General features: G+C 42.5%; 1 protein-coding gene across 4 annotated transcripts; it reads right to left on the bottom strand.

Moving 5' to 3' along the window:
- Nucleotides 1–194: 194 nt before the first annotated feature.
- Nucleotides 195–20,236, bottom strand: sel1l (SEL1L adaptor subunit of SYVN1 ubiquitin ligase). 4 transcript variants are annotated; one of them, XM_079525385.1, is made up of 21 exons: nucleotides 19,700–20,236; nucleotides 19,534–19,577; nucleotides 18,329–18,548; nucleotides 15,707–15,874; nucleotides 15,115–15,220; nucleotides 14,686–14,848; nucleotides 14,526–14,579; nucleotides 14,362–14,421; nucleotides 14,176–14,257; nucleotides 13,062–13,216; nucleotides 11,457–11,513; nucleotides 11,180–11,248; nucleotides 10,602–10,679; nucleotides 10,190–10,252; nucleotides 9,821–9,908; nucleotides 7,863–8,011; nucleotides 5,198–5,363; nucleotides 4,640–4,717; nucleotides 3,797–3,969; nucleotides 3,118–3,246; nucleotides 195–2,802 (listed from the first exon to the last, which is right to left on the bottom strand). In XM_079525385.1, the coding sequence occupies exons 1-21, from the start codon at nucleotides 19,794–19,796 to the stop codon at nucleotides 2,476–2,478; spliced, it is 2,526 nt and encodes an 841-aa protein (XP_079381511.1). In that variant the 5' UTR covers nucleotides 19,797–20,236; the 3' UTR covers nucleotides 195–2,475. The 4 variants fall into 4 exon arrangements, with proteins under 4 accessions (XP_079381511.1, XP_079381512.1, XP_079381513.1 ...); XM_079525386.1 differs by having other exon boundaries at nucleotides 195–2,799; XM_079525387.1 differs by having other exon boundaries at nucleotides 4,640–4,714.

Here is a 20,236-nt window from a genome sequence, read left to right as displayed (position 1 = left end):
ACAGCGGCCTAGTGGGTCTAAATGGGCTAACTAATACAAATGCTACCACCACTGAGGATTTTATCGTGAATGAGGGACACGTTGATGCTGTTTGTAGGGCCAGGGAAACCAGTGCTGGCTTAAATGACACCCAAGTGTCAATGTGTTGGCTGGAAAAATGTCACACCAAGAATTACTCACACCAAGAAAAGCCCTCAGGTTTGAGTCATTGCTTTACAGTACACAAATATTTACTCTCACAGATGAATTATGAAGACTGTGTTCTTCACTTAAAAGATTACAAAAATGTATGTTTGAAGTAGGGATGCATGATTAATCAGTCATCACATCAGTATCAGCAATATCTGCCTTAAAAACGCAACAATATCAAAATAATATATCAGTTTTAGCCCAATTCTTATTTGATCATATTTGAAGGCTGTGGATTCAGTGTTTTCTAGATAAGCTTTCAAAAGGGCAGACAAGTTGGGAAAATGTTAATTTAAGTGGTCTGAACTCATATGTGCATCAGTAGACCTACAAGAAAATCTGGTAATATGAATATACTGTTTAATCAGTTGCTATATAACAGTGGAAGCATTGGTCCTTTCCCTAGTCTGAAGATGCTCATAACCTTCACTGAAATAAAGAGTGCAATTTAACTAACTCTCCTTTCAAACGTGGATGGGTTAACACAAGGGCAGGGCAGTTCACCGAAAATATTGTTTTCATTAATTATATATATATCAACGAATCAACAGAATAGATTTTCTTTTTCAATAAATCGACTAAATCGATTAATTGCTTAACGCTGCATTATGCTTTGCGGTACAACATAGCCGATATACAGTACAAGCTCAATGCCTCCGATACGTGTTGGACCTTGTAGATCTGCTATTATCTAAATTTAAATAATCGTTCATTAATCATGAGGCAAACGTTTTTTATAATCATGATTTTAAGTCAAAATCGCCCAGTCCTAGGTTATCAACTATGTTCCTGACTATCTCCTATATCAAAACATTGACATCAACCTACGGGCTGAAAAAACAACTCAATCCTACAAACATGGAGCATTGCTATGTTTAGAGATCACAGAGTGGCAATAAGCTGAAGGTTGCCGTCGTATCATTGTTCGTCCTAATTATCTCCGCCAGGAGATCATGATTTCAGTCGTGTGTGTCTGTCTGCAGCTAATCTCACATACAACCATCAGTGTCAGATTTGTTGCGCCATTTGTCCGCACACATTCAATTTGGTTCCAACTGTCTTAAGTCTAAGAGACAGATGGACAGAGGTGTAGGGCATGCCTCCTGGCGGAGATGTGTGCTATTCTGAGCACGCCTTTGAAATTGAACATTATTGTTTTGTGACATGTTGATAGGTAGACAGAGAGGGGGTTTAACTTCATGACACAGATGCTGCAGACAAAACTGGCTACTAATGGAAATAAAATGTTGGCAAAACCTTCTTTGCTTATCAAGCATTTTTTAGGGGAAGGGCTCCAAATAAAAGGCTGCAAAACGACTGTGGAGAAAACATGCAAAAGAGAAAAAACAGGATTCATTAATCAACAGAAGAAGAGTTGGCAAACAAACTCTTTTCCTGTCCATCTTTTCTTTTTCTCTTCCAAAATGCTGGGCAACAAAGAGGCAACTTGAGCTGTCCTTGACAGGAGGGGGCTTGGGGAAACAAAAACCAAAGAACAAATCGCCATTTATGATCGCAAACAACAAATGTGTTTGATCTGATAATTAGACTGGCGCATCTCGCGAGCCCCGTGGCTGATTCCATGTCGAGGAGAAGGTGGCCTCCGTCTATACCCTGAGTCATAAACTAAAGTCTCAAGTCCGCGTTTCCCTTCAGGCAGTCTCCGTTCCTTAGCATCACCAATAACACTCCCCTCCTCCCCAACACCAAGTTCCTCGAATCAACGCAATTTCTTTTACGAGAAAGAGATGAGTGAGTCTCAACCGTTACCGTTCAGTAGACTTTGAAGTCTTTTTGTTTTTAGAATGCAGAAAGGAGCAGGAGGGCATGGGTACTTGGGGGAGGGACAGAGGATAGTGTTCACAGCGCTAGCGGCGTAGCACTGACTACTCGGCTGGCGGAGGCCACTTCACCACACTCCGTTCTGTCCCGTTCCGTCATCGTCCCTTCCTCAATCCATCTGTTATATCGTCGCTGTCGTGTAGAAACCTTGTACCTTTTACGTTTGTTTTTTTGGGGTACATGAACAAAAGCCTTGTTTGTTGTACCAGAATGTCGCCCCAAAAGTTGCAAAAGAAAATCGCAGACCTACAAGCTCGCACAATGCATCTGTGAGCTTGTAGATTACTTTTTCATTTGAAAGTGGTTACGTGTGTCTACGAGTTTTATAAATATTGAAACAGGGAAAAGTATTAACAAGAGCTTCCGACTTATAATAACTACATTGGATGTCCTGAAAAGTAACGGTTTTGGACAAAGTTTCCACCCGATAGCGACAATATTCTCTCACTGCTGCTGCTGCTCTTCCTCCGGTTCAGCCCGGCCCGGGGCTTGCTGCGGTGTGTCTGCGTCAGCTTGGGGCTGGTCCTCCTGGGCCTGGGGCTGTGCTTGGGCCGGCCCGGCGTCGGTGGAGGCGGGCGGTGGTGGTGGCGGAGGAGGAGGCGGCGGTCCGGGAGCAGGGGCCGGCGGGCGGGGCGGCGCCATCTGGTGCTGCCGCTGGCGGTAGGCGATGACGGTGCCCAGCAGTAGGGCGATGACCGTCATGAGGTAGAGGTCCCACTCGGGACCCAGAAGCTGGTCCAGGTCCACCTGGGTGAGCGCCTCCTTCACCTGCTGGAGACGTGCAAGAGTTCATTGAACTAGTCAATTTAAAAAGGTAGGGTTAAGTGACTTTCTTTGGTTGAAGTAAGTGGTAAATAGGTCTATATTCTGATACTACTCATTGCTATAGTGTTTGTTCAGTCACTGTGGTCTGACTCTCCACTCTCCATGTCTCTCCAGCTCTTTATTAACTCATTTATCGCCAATTGTGCTTTTGACCAGGTGACTAAAATGTGACTAAAACTAAATGAAAACTATTCAAGAGACTATGGACTAAAGAAGATCACTTACCCTAGCTTCAAATCAAATCTATGAATTAGTACTCACATTGAGATCGTGCAGGTACTGTAGGGCGTAGACCAAGCCCAGTTTACACAGTGCCAGGAACACGGGGACCTGGGCGTCGGGACTGGCCTCGGCAGCCATGTCATAGAAGCGCTTGGCCAGGTGGATGTCCTGCGGGAGGCGGAACAATTATTCAAACTAATCAATTTCATCCAGGGTTCCCACACAAGCCCTTACAACGCCTGGATTTGTGTGTGCATCTTGACACTTGCAACATTAAATGATGCCCAGGCCTTTCTCATGCATGTATCCCAGGTTGAACATGACCTATACCTGTTTGATGCCCAGGCCTTTCTCATGCATGTATCCCAGGTTGAACATGGCCTACCTGTTTGATGCCCAGGCCTTTCTCATGCATGTATCCCAGGTTGAACATGACCTACCTGTTTGATGCCCAGGCCTTTCTCATACATGTATCCCAGGTTGAACATGGCCTACCTGTTTGATGCCCAGGCCTTTTTCATGCATGTATCCCAGGTTGAACATGGCCTACCTGTTTGATGCCCAGGCCTTTCTCATGTACTATGTATCCCAGGTTGAACATGGCCTACCTGTTTGATGCCCAGGCCTTTTTCATGCATGTATCCCAGGTTGAACATGGCCTACCTGTTTGATGCCCAGGCCTTTCTCATGCATGTATCCCAGGTTGAACATGGCCTACCTGTTTGATGCCCAGGCCTTTCTCATGCATGTATCCCAGGTTGAACATGGCCTGAGCACTGTGCTGCTGCTCAGAGGCCAGCCGGTAGTGGATGACCGCCGTCTCGTAGTCCACGTCTGTCCCGTAGCCATAGAAGTGGTAGTCGCCCAGCTTTATCCTTGCTACAGTATAACCTGTATGGGGAAAGAAACGTATATATATGTAATAACAAATAAAGTATACACATTGTACTAGAGGTTCTCAACCTGTGGGTCGGGCAGATAACTGTGAAGTGACAATTTAAGGACTTTTAAAGGTCTGTTTTTTTTCTGTAGCGTGCGGCAGCCTGATGTACAAGTTAGTGGTTGGTGCGTTTGCTTTTGAGGGGAAGTCAATAACTTTCTCTTTTTCTGTATCTATTGTATCTATATGTATGTCCCCATTGCTCATTATGACTATGGATAGGCCCTAAAAGTGTGATGAAATGTGTTTTTTCCATTGATTCATTGCCATTTTAATGTTTAGCTAACGTAGAGCTAAAAAAAACCGTATAGTTGCAATATTGAGGTCCATCACTGGCTTTCTTCTCTATAACATTCCTAAATGGAATGGCGGGTAACTCGGGAGAAAATAAACAGGGACTGCAGCTGCCAAAGCAGCTGGCACCTCCGTTTCTGGTACCACCCTTTGTCATTGGCTCTCTGAGGTAGAACAAACAGGACTGGTGCATTAGCTGACAATTTGCAGAGGAATGAACTACAGCCTACCACTGTGCAGTCCCTTTAAAAACAAAATGGAGCACAAAGTCACACAAAGTCACAGTAAAATCCTGCTGGTTGTGTTGGGGGTGTAGTATGAACTGACCCTGTGCTGCGGCTCTGGTCCAGTGGAGCAGAGCCCGCGGGTAGGTCTCATTCTCAGTGAAGATCCGACCTCCTTCTGCTTCAAACCACATAGACAGAAAAAAGACACACAAACAGCACCCGATGGTTAACATCATGTCACATCGACTAACGATACAAGAAACTGAAGAAAGTTTTCACTCATGTCTTACTTTTAATATATTTACACTATTTTGTATAATGAATATTCCTTGCCACAGTCTCTTTTGCAATCGAAGAAAACTAAACTTAAAATGTAATTTAGACAAAAGTTGTCCTCTTGAGAATCAACTGGGGAAAAAAATTCAGTTCATGTCAATGTATTCATTTTAACTAAGAGTGTAAAAACAGAACCAAATGGACTCATTATTACGGGTCCAAGATCTATTATGGGTCCATAAAGTCTCCTGGGATGTTGTTGAATTGTCAGTATATTTAGTCATAGTTTTAGTCATCATAGCTTAGTTTTTATTTAGTTTCCGTCAGTGGTAGGTAGTCGAAGAACATATTTCATCGTGGAAATGAACAGTGCCTCTCTTACTCTGGTCCAGGATGAAGGCCACGTTGCTCTGGGCGACCTCGTAGCCCTGCTCGGCCAGCAGCAGGTACTGGATGAGCGCCGCGTCCATGTCGCCCTCCTTGAAGCTGCCGTAGGCCGCCGCCAGGCGCTCCGACCAGCGGCCGCGCTCGCACACGTTCTTGAAGAGCTGCAAACCCAAGGCCCGGATTAACAATGAAATTTGTGGAGCTTAAGCTCCAGTGCCCGCAGCCTGCAGTGCCCTGTGAGAGACTAATAGGTACAGCTGTTGCTTACGTCAAAACCGTATTCATAGTCACCGATTTCAATGTAATGTATGCAACACAGGCTAGTGTTTTTGGTCGTCCAACAGTTTCTTAACCACTCGGTGGGAGGAGACTCAAAAATAGCAGATCCAGTGTCGGTGAGCAGCCTTATAACTCTTATGGGAGCAGCACTGAACGCCTGTGCATTCATTCACTGAGCGCACAAACGCAAAATGTCGTTCTCAATTGTGTTACACGAGCGTGTGCATGGGGCCTTTTGATTTGGTGTAGGTCCAGGGCCCTCGGAGGGGTTGATTCCACACTGGCAAACACACAAACACTTACAGCTCTAGCATTTGACAAATTATTATGATATAATTCACGCCAGCATTTGTCCCTGTTCAGCTCTCATTTTGAAGAGCCAAAAATCTAGACCGGATGTTGTGAACTTATGTTGGGTTGTGTGACGATGCTGTATCGTTCCATGTTTGCTTTAACATGATGCAGAAGGATCAAATCGTCGGCTCTGGGCCCTGGAAAAACCTTGTGTTGACCAAAAATTCCAACTGGGACAAGGAATAGGAGATACAGGCGATCCAAACGTATGAAATCAGTCATGGCGACTAAGTACAATTTTGAAGTACAGTATTTCCATTCATCTTTAAACTTCTGCTCCGCTAGGACCGCTACAGTACTGTACTTTGCAGATTCAGATTATTACTAATCAATCCACAAGCTCACATCACAGCTCTACCATTAATGAAAAGAAAAAAAAACGTTAGTACTTTTACTTTGGTACTGTAAGTATATTTTGATGCTAATACCTTAGCACTTCTTTTTTTACTCAAATACAATGTCGAATACAGGACTTTTACTTGCAAGTTAACAGAGTACTTTTATCTTGTGGTACTACTACTTTTATACTGTGAGACGCACACGTCACAGAACTGCACGCACTGGCAAAAGGCCCTCATGTTCAAATACACTGGCTCTAATTGGCACCAGAGGGAACGGAGGGAAGAAGATGAGAGGAGGAGAGGCTGCAAGACAGTGGATTTCAAAAGAACACTATTTTTAAAAGAAAAATAAATCACAGAAGGCTCTGGCTTGAAGTCAATGTTCCAAGATCACACCCTGGTGCTGAATGTGAAACAAAAGGTAAACACATAAGAGCAGATAACACGTCAATATGTGTCAATTGAGGATTCATTGGTGGTAGAATTATACCTTATATTGGTATTATGTTATTATCTTGTTCAGTTTTTGCCTTATATGTTCTGACCACATGGAATTAAGCAAACATATTTATTAGAATTATGATGTTTAGGTATTATTGTTGTAAGCTTTTTTGCTGTTCTTCATGCAGCCAACCCGTTGAAGAAATCACAGATTGAGGCTTTAACCATTGCTTTTATGAAATATCCGAGACCATTAGGGTTTTATGGTAGATATTTCTGAACGTATTCCATTCTGCTACTTTGACCAACTTAAACACTCCCCAAACACGTTTTATTCATTCATTCAGGCTTCTATGGAATCCAAATGACTGAAATCAGTCATGGCGACTGAGAAGGTTAATCCATGATATCATAGAGTCAGCATGCCATGGCACAGGCCGATCTATTGTTTAGGATTTAGGGTCCTGTGACACCGGCAGTTCCTCTCTTATCTTTGTATACTGTTTAACTAGGCTCTCTCCCTGCTTTCACCGAGAACTACTTCCCCCATGAGCTCATGTTTTATACTTGATGTATTTAAGGGCATCCTAAAGGATGTTGTGAAGGAGGCATGTCCTTGTTTTTCCTTTGAGCCCGTATTAATTCAATCGTTTATCATAATTATCTGTGTGACAATTAATCTTGAACTTAAATTTGTACTGGTGACAGCCAGTGTTGTTTTTGGCAGAAATTTTTGATTTTAGTTTTAGTCTTAGTCTCTTGAATAGCTTTAATTTAGTTTTAGTCACACTTTAGTCACCTGGAATGTTTTAATGTTAAGTCTAGTTTCAGTCGACTAAATATCATAAGATTTTAGACGACTAAAATGCATTTTGGCTGGCCTTGATGCCGTCGTAATGACTGTTTTTACGCTTGCTGAAAATAACCGACCACGTGTCACGCTGCGACACGTTGTGAGCTTGTAGATTTGCTATTTTCAGCATACAACCAAGTGTAAAATGACTTATACTGGATCTCTTGTCCACTAGTCCCTTCCTAACATTTAGGAAGTATAGTTTTTTTAAAGTCTAGTTTTTTTATTTGAAATTGTCAGTATATTTAGTCTTAGATTTAGTCCTCATAGCCTCATAGTTTTTATTTTGTTTCCATTTAGTTTTCGTCAGTGAAAACAGGTAGTCGACGGACATTTTTCGTCTTAGTTTTAGTCGACGAAATCACCAGATTCACCACTGGTGACAACCGTACCTCCACAGCGGTGTGACAGGAGCGCATGACGCCCGTGCCGGTGGCGTGCATCTGGGCCAGGTTGTAGAAGGCCAGGATGTGGCCGGCCTGAGACGCCAGGTTGAAGAACTTGAGCGCCTGCTTGTAGTCTCGCTTCACCCCGATGCCATCTGGAGAGCAGGGGTACAACAATCAATAGATTAATTATCGTCCCCTATTTTGGGCATGTCATTACAGGGGCAATTGTTTTTGGGTTTGTTTTATAGTGAAAATAGCAGATGTAAAGCTCAATGTGTTACATTGCTATTTTCACCAGTTTCACTTAAATGGTTTTCAATTCGTTGATAAATTAAAAAAACTGATCTAAATTCTTCAAAAAAATATTTTACAAATACAAAATGCAATTGATAGAATAATTGCTATATGCCCTAGTTGCAGGCATTATGGAGAGGGAGAGGACAAGCGGGGGGTGCAATCAGGGGACAAAGAATATAATTTATACAGAGAGAGAGAAGTAGTGTGAAATATTTCAGAGTTCAGCAAAAACCAGGGGGTTGAGGAAAAAAAACAGATCGCAGAGGTTTGCAATGCTTCTGAAGCAATATAATATAAATCTTAGAGTGCCATCTAATGGCCATCAAAGAAGACTGGAAGGACATTCACCAGGAGAATGAAGGTGCTGGCGCAGCAATATTTTCCAGGAAGTAAAAAGGACATTTAACCACATCATTTCACTGCCAAAACATCAAGGAGCCACGCTGCAGATTTTCATCTCGTAAAGGTCCTTTATCATTCTCATGTGTGCGCGTCGCATTCCCCATGACTGGTCAGTGGGATGCCCTATTTTTGTTTTTTTAACTACCTGGTGTCCCTATTTTGGGCATGTCAATGACGTCATCATCAAAACATTTTCAAAGATAGCCTACAAGCTCTCAACATGTCACATTGTGAGCATTTGTTGTGAGGTTGTAGATGGGATATGTATAGAATATCCACAAAATATCAGTCTAAACATCAGTATCTGGTAAATCAGAAGCAGGCCCAAAAGTCTGGCAGTCAGTCAGCGCCCTCTACTGTTTGTTTCCTTTATAGCGCAGCTTGAATCTAATAGTCATCCTCTAGTTCAGTGGTTTTCAACTTTTTACCAGTGGCTTGAAAAGCTTTGACATGCTAGTCATACTGACACCTGCTGACTGAGTAATGATTGGCTGCCTTTCTACGCAACCCATAGAGGGGGGGACGCAACCAGACTTTTAATGCCATAGTCGAAACGGTCACTCCCCGTTTTTACTACCCAGTTTCGCACTATATATGTAATATATAATGTAATATGTAATATGTAATAACTAAAACATTATAGTGGCTATAGGCTATTATGGGGAATGTACACCAACTCATTTACCTCAGAGAATGTTTTCATTCTGGATACAACCATAAAATGGTCTATGGCCTAATCTAATGGAATAAATTGATGATCAAATGCAGGAGTTTTGACGATTCAACTAACTGTTACTAGGGCCGTCGCCTTGCCCCCCACCACTCCCTCCCCTTACTGGTGCGAAGCGGGGTAGTAAAAACGGGGACGCCACCGGCATACACCCGCTGATTTAACAGTAACACATTTGGACCCCCGCGGAGACTGCGGCGGACCCCCGTGCCGACCTCCCTGCCTCCGCGGGGACCCCCGTTGGACCCGCCGATCCGGCGCTGACCCCTGCAATGTTGACACATATGACTGAGAGATGTTCTTTGTACCTGCCAAGCCAATGTCAACACTACAACCGACAGCTGTGCGTGAGGTGCGACATATAATGGTTTGGAGAATGTGCTACCAGAGTGCACAAATACAACCAAATGGACCCATAACAGTCCATTTGTATTTCCATCAGAGTTTATTGTTATAAAAGGGTCCTTTGGTTCCATTTGTAGTAGGCTAAACCTACACTGTCAGTTACAAAGATTACACACAAAACACTCACTGTAATACATGGTGCCCAGTTGAAGCTGCCCATCGACCCAACCCTGTTCTGCTGCCTTCTGGAAGTACTTGAGGGCAAGCTCATAATTCTGAGGACAGACAGACACAGTATTAACATAATACATATACTGACTTCAATCAAGAAATCTAATTGTTCATCTTTTTTCTTGCCATTTGTCTTGCCATGACCTTGGCATTTACACTTTTACGAATCCGGGTTCCAATTCCACTTGCTCTGAATTAATCAAATTATTATTATAATTTTTGACAATCTGCAGTGCAGACACTACATAGGTAATGTCTGCGGTTAAAAATAGCCATGGCCTGGGTGAGGAGGACAGGTCACGTCAGTGTGTTTAGTGGCTCTTACCACAGGGACACCCCTCCCGTATAGGTAGGCCATGCCCAGCCCGCTCTGTCCCACTGGGTTCCCCTGAGGGCAGACAAAACACGGCATGACTCATAGCTCAATGCTAGTAGTAAGTACACCTTGACATTTGAACAAAACCGAACAACTGTCGATAACACACCATCTCAATGATACAAATACAAATGTAATTTTTGTTTTTACTATTTTCTAGATCCATTTATTCTAAATATTCTACTCTTGATATTCAATATTCTTGCCCCTATGTGCCCATCTTAGGGATGGCTTCTTGCACATTGTTGTGGTACAGTATGACGCCAGGGTTAACGTGGTTTAGGACATTTCTGTGAGTGCTGGCATTCACTTTGCTTCTAGTGTGCATCATAATGGTGATCAAAGAGGGCTGAGCTCTCACCAGGTCGGAGGCCTTCTTGAAGTACTGTAAGGCAGTCTCGTTGTTCTGAGGGACAAACTCACTGCCTTCGGAATACATCTGAGGGAAAGAAAAGAGGCAAGGAAGCCAAGAGGAATGAAAATCCCTGATGGAGTGTATTTAAATGGTGCATTTATATAGCGCCTTTATCCAAGGCGCTTTACATAGATTGTGCATTACATTCACACACACACACACACACACACATTCATACACCGATGGCGGCGGAAACCATGCAAGGCACCAACCAGCACATCAGGAGCAATTAGGGGTTCAGAGTCTTGCTCAAGGACACTTCGACACCAACTCTGGGGGAGCCCGGGTTCGAACTGGCAACCTTGCGGTTACCATCCAGTCACTCTACCCCTGAGCCAAAGCCGCCCCGATTTCTACACCATTGGAACAGATTTTTGATCAATTGGAATGTTGAGAAACACCAGCAAGTATGATGTAGCTACAGTAAAGCACAGTGGCTTGACATTTATTTACCTATGATCTGTAGTTTGAGGTACAAAAAAACAGAAAATCACAAAAACACTTTTCAAACACATCTCACCCACCTTGCCTAGGAAAGCCATGGCGTGTGTATTCCCTGCATTTGCCGCCTGGTTAAAGTAATCATATGCTCTCTGTTTTGAAAGAACAGTGAAACAGAAAATACCAGGAGCATTACAATGGATTGCAAGCTGTGCCGAGAATCTCCGTCCAAACAGCATGAATGAATGACATCACAATTTTACGTGTGTGGAGGTTGACTCCACATAAAAGAAGGGTAGTTTATTTCATCTGGAGATAACAGGTTTGGACAGAAATGGATGTGTGCTTGCAAGAGGTTACCTGGTGATTCTGTTCCACCCCACGTCCTCCATGCAGGTGTAGCTGGCCTAGTCCCACCTGTTGAGGCAACCAATGTTGATGAGGTGGTCAATGTCAAAATGTCCAATCCATGCTCCTCATCGTTGTAAAATAATAACCATGGACAGTGAGCATTCTACTTCCACAAAACGGATTTGGATTCTTTATTAGATCCCCACTAGATAATGTACTGTTACAGCAGCTATGCTTCCTAGTTCCTGGGCTAGGGTCATCAAGTCTAACACAGTTGTCCTCTCCAAACCTATGCTACAATAGACTCAATCCCACACTGTGTCTATATTAATACCCTGGATGTGATTTGATAAAGGCCTTTGAAGCATGAAATTAAATTAATTGTGTATGAATTTTACTACTACTATCACTGAACTACTATCACTATGTATTAATGCAGCATGCTGTATGATATCACCTAGTGTGAATCTATTAAAAACTCATTATTAAGTGGTTGTGCCAAAAGGACATTATGTGAGTAGAATCACCATTATCAGCAAAATATGAGGCAATACCAATGTGCAATATGCAACGACCCCTCTGGTGGTACTTGAAATCTTCTGGGAAATCAAAAAGGTGGGGGGTGTGGGGGCGGTGGGGAGTACAAGTTTTGCTTTTCGTTGTCACCGAGTGCCGTGTTTACGTTGGCTTTGTGCCGAGCACTGCCGGGGAAAAGAAAAAAGAGAAAAAAAAGGGTGGCAACGCAAGATATCTAATACAGGCCTACCGTAGTTAAAATGGTGCAATCGTGGCAATCGAACTATAAAAGTGTGGACGACAAGGAGAATACTTTGACCAGCAGCAGCCTGCACGTAGAAACTGCATGCAGTGATAGATGTCTCGGAGTCAGACCTACAGCACTGTTGCTGCAGGAGCGCCAGTGAAATGATATGACACCCAGGCCGATGTTATGGTCCCAGCACAAATTGGTGCCGTTCAAATAAAAAAAGAAAAAGAAAACACCAGTTAATATGACGCGGAAACTGGGATCCAACATAACTGGAGTGGGTGAGTAGAGGAGTGAAAACGAGGCGTCTCTGAGCCGAGGAGGAGTAGCCTACACAGACAGTGGGTACTGGTACAGTACTTGAATGAAACCCATATCATAGACCCAAGTTTATGATTTCAACCGTGCTTGATTACTTGATTAAATAACAGCCATAACCAATTAAAACCAACTGCATTGCGCATCGCAAAAGCCGCGGTACAAATGAAACTTCTCATAACACTCCCTCGACAAATTTTCTAATTCGTTAAAGTAAAACTTCTCACTAGTGTCAGAGTGTGTGTGTGTGTGTCTGTGAGTCAGTTTTATTGTTATCGTTTTGTTTGCTGGCTGACAACTGTGGAAAAATATATTATTCTTATTTTATATATATTAATTTGAATTTAATTAATTAGAACGCTAAGGGTGGTACGTGAAGAGCCAAATATTTTCTGAGGTGGTACTTGGTGAAAAAGGTTGAGAACTACGGCCCTAGGGCCTACGTGATCATACTACAGGGTCACACAAGCATCAAAAGCAGCATCAAAAGCAGCAATTTGAATGCTGAAAAGTAAGAGTTTTGGCCCTACCTGAGCCTGAACGTCTCCCTTCTCGGCCAGGAACTGGTAGTACTGGATGAGATCCTCCTCCAGCATGCCGCTGGTGGAGCCGGGGTTCTCCACTTCATCTAGGAGCCTGATCCTCTGCACCGCACTGCCCCCTGTCAGTGACACATCACTGGCCACTGGACACGGGGAGTGGGAGGGAAAAAGATGGGGAAATGAAACAAAATGGTTTGCAAGCATTGTTACAGCCCGAGCCATCTGGAGAAGGGTTCATTTGTATGAATAAGATAAGAAGAAAAGAATAGCCAGCACTCCAAAGTCCTTCTGGTACTTTTAATTCATTACAGCACAGGCAGCATACTGTACGCGGACGTGTTTCGGCGTCAAGCATTCATCAGCGTGTAATCTGTGTATGATACAGAACACACCGAGGAAACACATCTGTGTATGCTGCGTGACAGTGCCTTAATGAATTATAGGTACTAGACGTACTTCAGAGAACAAGCACTGGACAAATTGCATTTATACACTCATTTTTGTGTTTCTACTTATATCTGTATGAATGTCAATCTGTCCGTTCTCAAAAGTAGACCAATCACAGCTCATGACGCTACGTGCATGCATGTCATGAAACGGAACCACCTCCAATAATAAAACAAAACGCAGCAGCATGAAAGTGAAACTCATGAAGAGTGTAACAGTTGGATCGTACTCATCGTAGTTGATCATCTATGCTCGAAAGAAATTGTATTTTTCAGTGAATCTCTTAGTTAATGTACACCAACATTCCCCCTTTGAAAAATGTTTGTACTTATAGGTGAAGTATTCGTAAAGATCACCATTTTCATTTGGCCAAACAAGGCGTAAGCCCCTCCTCACCCTGCATTCCTATAAGCAGCCAGGCTGTATAACGTTACTAACGATTACTAAAGCATGGACAGGGAGATCACACCACATTGACACGATCCATCATGTTTCAATTTTTTTCCGATTAAACAATGATGCTTAATCATCATGTAGTGAGTCCACTGATATCAATGATATCGATCATTACATTCTTCCTGATTTCTTCTGCCATATGTGTGTGATACAAGGGGTTTAATTACTGTAGGTTGGATGATAAAAGGGAGATTCTCACCTTGGTTTGCCACCAATCTATAATGTGTCAGTGCCGATTCACAGCTCTGGGGAACCCCGACTCCTCCCCAGTACCTGTAACCCTAATAGAACAAGTACACAAACATGTCAAACCTTTTATACTTGTAAAGTAAGGACAAAGGAGCCATTGTGGACCTAAACGTCCTTCATTACCCACACAACTTACCAGAATCATATGAGCCACATGGTTTCCACCCAGCGCCCCGAAGGTGTAGTACACCAAAGCCTGGAAAATATACAAAATAAGTGTTTTAATAATTATTATTTGGGAAAGAAGCAAACAAGATATCAGTCAAAACACATTTTTATTTTAAAAAAATGTAAGAGTACCTTGGCTTGACTGGAGTTCACTCCCAGCCCCGCAGCATACAAAAAGCCCAAAGCCTATGGTGAAAATAAACCCAATTAGCATTCTAATGTAATGCATTAGCGTCCAACGCTATTCCTGTGTGAGAAGTTGTTTTGAGGCTTATAGGTTTATAGGCTGTACCGTCTGAGCCTTGGGTGAACCCTCCATGGCGAGCCTCTCAAACAGGTCTTTGGCCTTGTGGACGTTTTGGCTCATGTAGTCTCCAAACAGCAGCGCATAGGCGACCTTCTCCATGGCTTTGTGGTGGCCTTTCTCTGCCACCTTCAGTAGCTTCTCATACATCCTGCAGAGAAGCAGAGTAGGGGAATTACACACAGCAATTACACTAGAAACCAGCACAAGCTCCCCAGCACAAGCTCTCTACACTCCCATGTTATTGAACACAGATGTCCGGATCAATTTTCTTCACGCACTGGGCAGATTCTTTTTTTTTTTCTGCACGCATTCTCATTGAAACGCATTGACCAGACGTCCCGCTGTGGCCAGGTTTGGTGAGAACAGTCGCACACAAACCTCCACGCAAAAGGAGTAGCAAGAAGTAGCACTCACTCTTTTTTCTGGGTCGTTCTGGTAGTGGCATTGAGCATACGGATCACGCTCTGATACTGATCCTCTGCTTCTTCAGCCTGACGCCTCAGCTCTGCCTGCTCCTCGGCTAACAGGAGACAACACAACGCAAGAACAATGTCAATACAAGCTCAAAGAAAAGAAAAGCTCAACACTGTTGAGCAAATAAAAAAAATATATAAGTATTTTTTTTATTTTAAAAGCTTGAAAATGTGTTAGCATAGCTATAATAATAAAATCATAAAACTTAAGTATACTACATTGGTTCCATTGATCCAGGCCGAAACACAATCCATTCATTGATCATTAAATGAACATGCTCTGAAAAAGCACTCTTCATGCCTCTGCCCTCTACAGCTGCTATTCTCGGTTTCAATTCTTATGGCGTTTTCAGTTCTTATTTGAATAGTTGAACAACCGATTTTAAATTAGTATCATTCTCCATCAATAAACGTCTATGGCTGCTGAATGAACACAGGTGAAAGGTTAACGTATTTGAAACAAACAACTGGGTTGCTCCTTGGGTGACACAGAGTGGCATTCAAGTCTTAGTTTCATGATGGTCAAAACGTACTTTCACAGAAGCCCCATTTCTTCTCGTGGTCATAGTCATAGGTGGTGGCGCACCACAGCCGTCCATCCCCCCTGCCGTCGGTGGTACAGTCAGAGTACTCCTTCCCCTGGAACAGGAAGGGGAAGAGGCAGGGCTCTCCATTGGCTGTACCTCCATTCACCACAGGAACTGTATCAACCAGTAAAAGATGGAAGAAATTAGAGCCAGGCCGACGCCAGATTTATGCGTCCGATGCCGTTCCCGATTTTGCGCTTTTCGTTCCTAGAATAGATTACGGGTTACCAATGTTTTGATCCATATTGTGAAAAAGTTCTCCAAAATGTTTCAGAATAGATTGGCTATGGCTGTTTTTGAACACTTTTGATATCTTTTTCCTATAATGACAAGACAAAAATAGACACCTGGTTGAAAATGGTTAAAAATCGGGACAAAACGGCTACATAATTGCCAATACCGAAGTCATAAAAAAAGTCAAATAATGGCTGATATGTCGTCCAGACCACTACATGGATCTAGCTCGATAAGGCGCAGGCAAAATGTGGATAGGTAGCAGAAAGCATGTGATAATGTTATGCAAATTAGGCTGTACAGAAAGCTGTGCAGAGTGAACAAATACAATAAACAATATAACTAACAGAAACACCTTATGAATAACGACTACAATTAGAACATGAATGAAATAAATAGTCAAAATGGAACATGAATCCTCTTCGGTGGTGCACAGACTGAACATGTAGTAGAAAAGTGATGCAATAGACTCGCTGCAAGGGTTGTCACAGGTGCAAAGGTGCGTTTAATTTCTCATGGGGGTGAAGATATTTGCCCTGAACTGAAACCACTACACAGCAGAACAGAATCTAGCCTTGCAGACCACATTGATGGGCAACCGTAAGTTCACAGTAGATGCCATGATCTTGGGGTGTTTAATGTCGGGGCTACACTGCAACCATCAGGCGTCAACGTCAACGCAGGGAATGTTCCCTTTTAAATCAATGAAGAGTGCTCCACTGCACCTTAAGCGACAATAAACAACAATAAAACGGTTTCTGTGTGTGTGTGTGTGTGTGTGTGTGTATATATATATATATATATATATATATCATAGTAGTGTATATATATATATATATATATATATATATATATATATATATATATATATATATATATATATATATATATATATCTCTCAGAGTAGTGGGACTTTTTAAGATTTGTTTTTGGCTTTTTGCCTTTATTGATAGTAGTTAGTGAAGACAGACAGCAAAGTGGGAAGGAGAGAAGGGGAGAGACATGCAGCAAAGGTCGTCATGAACGGGACTCGAACACTCAACGCGCTGTCAGGCCAGAGGCTATATGTGGCGTGTGCCTGGACCACTTGGCCAGCGGGCGCCCATCATAGTAGTGTTGCACAAAAGTAGTGAAAATAGCATATCTTCAAGATCACAACACCTCACGATACGAGGTGTTGTGAGCTTGAATGTTTCTAAAATCTAAAAAAGTCCACTCCACACGTACACTGGTATTTAAAAAAATAAATGTAGAATTTGGGCCTTTCATCCACATCCACACACCTTAAACCATTTGGACCTGGAACACCTATTTGTTGTTATACCTTTCAATCCGGGAACCCATTTTTGTAACATTAGCTGTTGCTGTGCAGTATATGTAGAGAGAAATGTTTGTTTGTTCAAATCTGTTTCAGAAAACTTATGTCAGGATTTAGAAGTAGTTTTTACTAGATGAAGGCCGGTCAGGATTTAGAAGTAGTTTTTACTAGATGAAGGCCAACTGTGGCCGAAACGTTGTGCATCATGCAATTTCTGTAATAAACGAAAGACTGATAATAACCATGCTTGTGCAGACAGGTTTCTTTTTCTTTAACAGAAGAGGAAAAACTCCATTTTACAAATCCATGTGTACACGCAGACTAGGCCTCAGAGTTAAATAAACAGACAATTTTGCTACGTTGCAGGAAGCAGCACACCAACTCATAATAATGCTCCCTGCTTTACACAGACAAAGTACAGACAGACACCCTATGATTCCTGCTTACACAGACAGACATGCATGTAGAAAGACACATAAACCCAACAGACAGACAACTCAAGGTCCCTGCCATACAGTTTACACATAGACAAGCAGGAAAATGTGGAGGGGCCGAGGGGGCAGAGAACTGAAATTGGATGCAAAAAGGCCTACAAGATATCATTTCAAGGTAATAATTCCCATCAAGACTTCAACTCAACGCAAGCACAAGACTGGCAGATTTTAATTCCATCTGCCTTGCTCTTCCAGATAGCAGCCATTAGACAAAAACCTACAAGCTTTTTGATGTGACTTGAGTCGCAGCAATCCTGAAGCACCCTCTCTATGTGGGTAGCTCACTCAGCCTCACTGCTAACAGCTGTATGCATACCCAAAACATAAGTAGCCAAGAGGCTGGATGAAAGTAAATATGCAAATAAGTACAAAGAATAAGTTCGCCCACTTCTTTACATCTGTAAACCAACCTGCGAGTGAGGTGATAATAAAGCCGATTTGTATACAGACAGACATAACCGCACATATATATACTGTATATGTTTTACATATTTTCATGCCGTATCTCCTTGGCTCTCTCACCCTCTTTAGGCTTCTCTATAATGGGAGGAGGCTGGGTGGGTAAGTCCTCCTTCTCCTCTCCGTCCAGCAGTCCCCCATCTGGGTGTCCATCGTCTTCCCTTAACTTTTTCTGCTCCCCGGCGGTTTGGGAGTCGTCCCTGCCAGGGATCAGGGTGACACCTGCTACGATCCTGGAGCCCACTGGAACCTCATCCTCTTCAGAGTCTGGCTCGTGGTATGACTAGAGGGAGGAGAATGATTCACTTTAATCAAAATAAATAATCGATTTGGGGGGGCATTTCTCTAAGATTGGTTTTTAGCTATTCTGCCTTTATTGATAGATACAAGTGAAGATTGACAGGAAAGAAGGAGAGAGACAGGGGGAGACATGCAGCAAACGTTGTCATGTACGAGACTCTAACACACTGTCAGGCCAGAGCCTATATGTGGCATGCGCCTGGACCACTAGGACAGCGGGCACCCCTAGGGGATTTCTTTTAAATGTTCTATTATGAATAAATAGGGTGATCAATTCAGTTCAGTTGATTATTTTGTTTGTGGGTTGAAAAAATAAAAATAAAGCAAATAAAAAAAACATTATTTTTGATTATTCAAAGAAGTAATAGTAATAATAATCTATTCACTTGGAACTTTCAAGTGACTGTTTGATGTGATGTGACATATGGGATGATATTGTTGCTGTCGGGCAGAAATGTCTCATGTCCACATTTTAACTTTTCGGGGAGGTAAATTGACACACTACAGTCTACTTGATCACATTCCAGCGTCACACAAAAGCATCACAAGTAGCATATCATGCAAGCTGGAAACGCTGTGCGGTGTGAGCTTGTAGATCGGCTATTTTTTGGTGGTTTGGGGTGCAGGGAGAAAAAAAAGAGCGAACCAAATAGACTAGAGCCAGTAGGTCAAGGTCAAGTGTATTAGATATTGTGGGTTTAAGTGGTTAAATGTATGAATGAAAATACAAGAATCCAACATATTAATGGAAAATATGATGTATATACAAACAAAAACATGTATTTACACAATAGTGGTGTCAAAGAAGATATGAAATCTTTGGACATTTCTAATCTGCAAGCTAATCTTAAACAATATTGTAGTAGGGGGTTCCTGCTTCATCTCCCACTCAATTGGTCCTTGCAAGTGGTTTGAAAAACGTTGAGGACCCCTGCTTTAAGTAAACAACTAGTATCCGTAACACTTACCTTTAACTCTGGACTTGTATCATCATTCGCAAGTTGCTCTTCATCTGCAAAGAATCAAAGATGTCAGTATGCTTACTATCCTGTCAATAACAGGTGGCACACACGGGTTTAGGAAGGTCAGCCGCTGACATTAGATCAAATGACACTCGTCTTGTTTCTCACTCACCAGCAGTTATTCCAGTTGCGAAGAATATTAGTATAACTGCCAAAAAAGTAAGCAACCTCGCCGTCTTTATAGACCCTTTAACGCCCATTGTGTTCATGACAAGCCAACAATCTCCTGTAGCTACTGACTGTTCCACAACATAACATCCAGTTACAGTCTCGTCCTGCTTCTCATCCTTGAGTCTCCCATAAATAACAATCACAACCTATAATCTAGTCTCCATGGAAACGGATGACAACTCTGTTAATATAGGCTATTAATCCCAATAATTCACAGCTGTTAGCACACTGATAGTGGGCTATACTTGGTTTATGGTTAGCTAAACTGCGTTAGCAGACAAGCTAGCTGACGGTAAGACAGCGAAACAACACACGTTGTAACGCAGTATTTGAAATACTTTGCTTATAAATATCTGAACGCTGCTAAATAAATAAAAACACCCTATTATTATCGGGTTTTTTGCGACGACGTGGAAAAACCGACTGCAAGCAAAACAGCTTCAGATAAAAGATAGACGACAACACTTCCTGTTTTGCC

The sequence above is a fragment of the Electrona antarctica genome, assembly GCF_951216825.1.
Source record: "Electrona antarctica genome assembly, chromosome: 17".
Lineage (NCBI taxonomy): Eukaryota > Metazoa > Chordata > Actinopteri > Myctophiformes > Myctophidae > Electrona > Electrona antarctica.
Note: the sequence above shows the minus strand (reverse complement) of the source record. Positions and strands in the feature narration are given on the sequence as shown.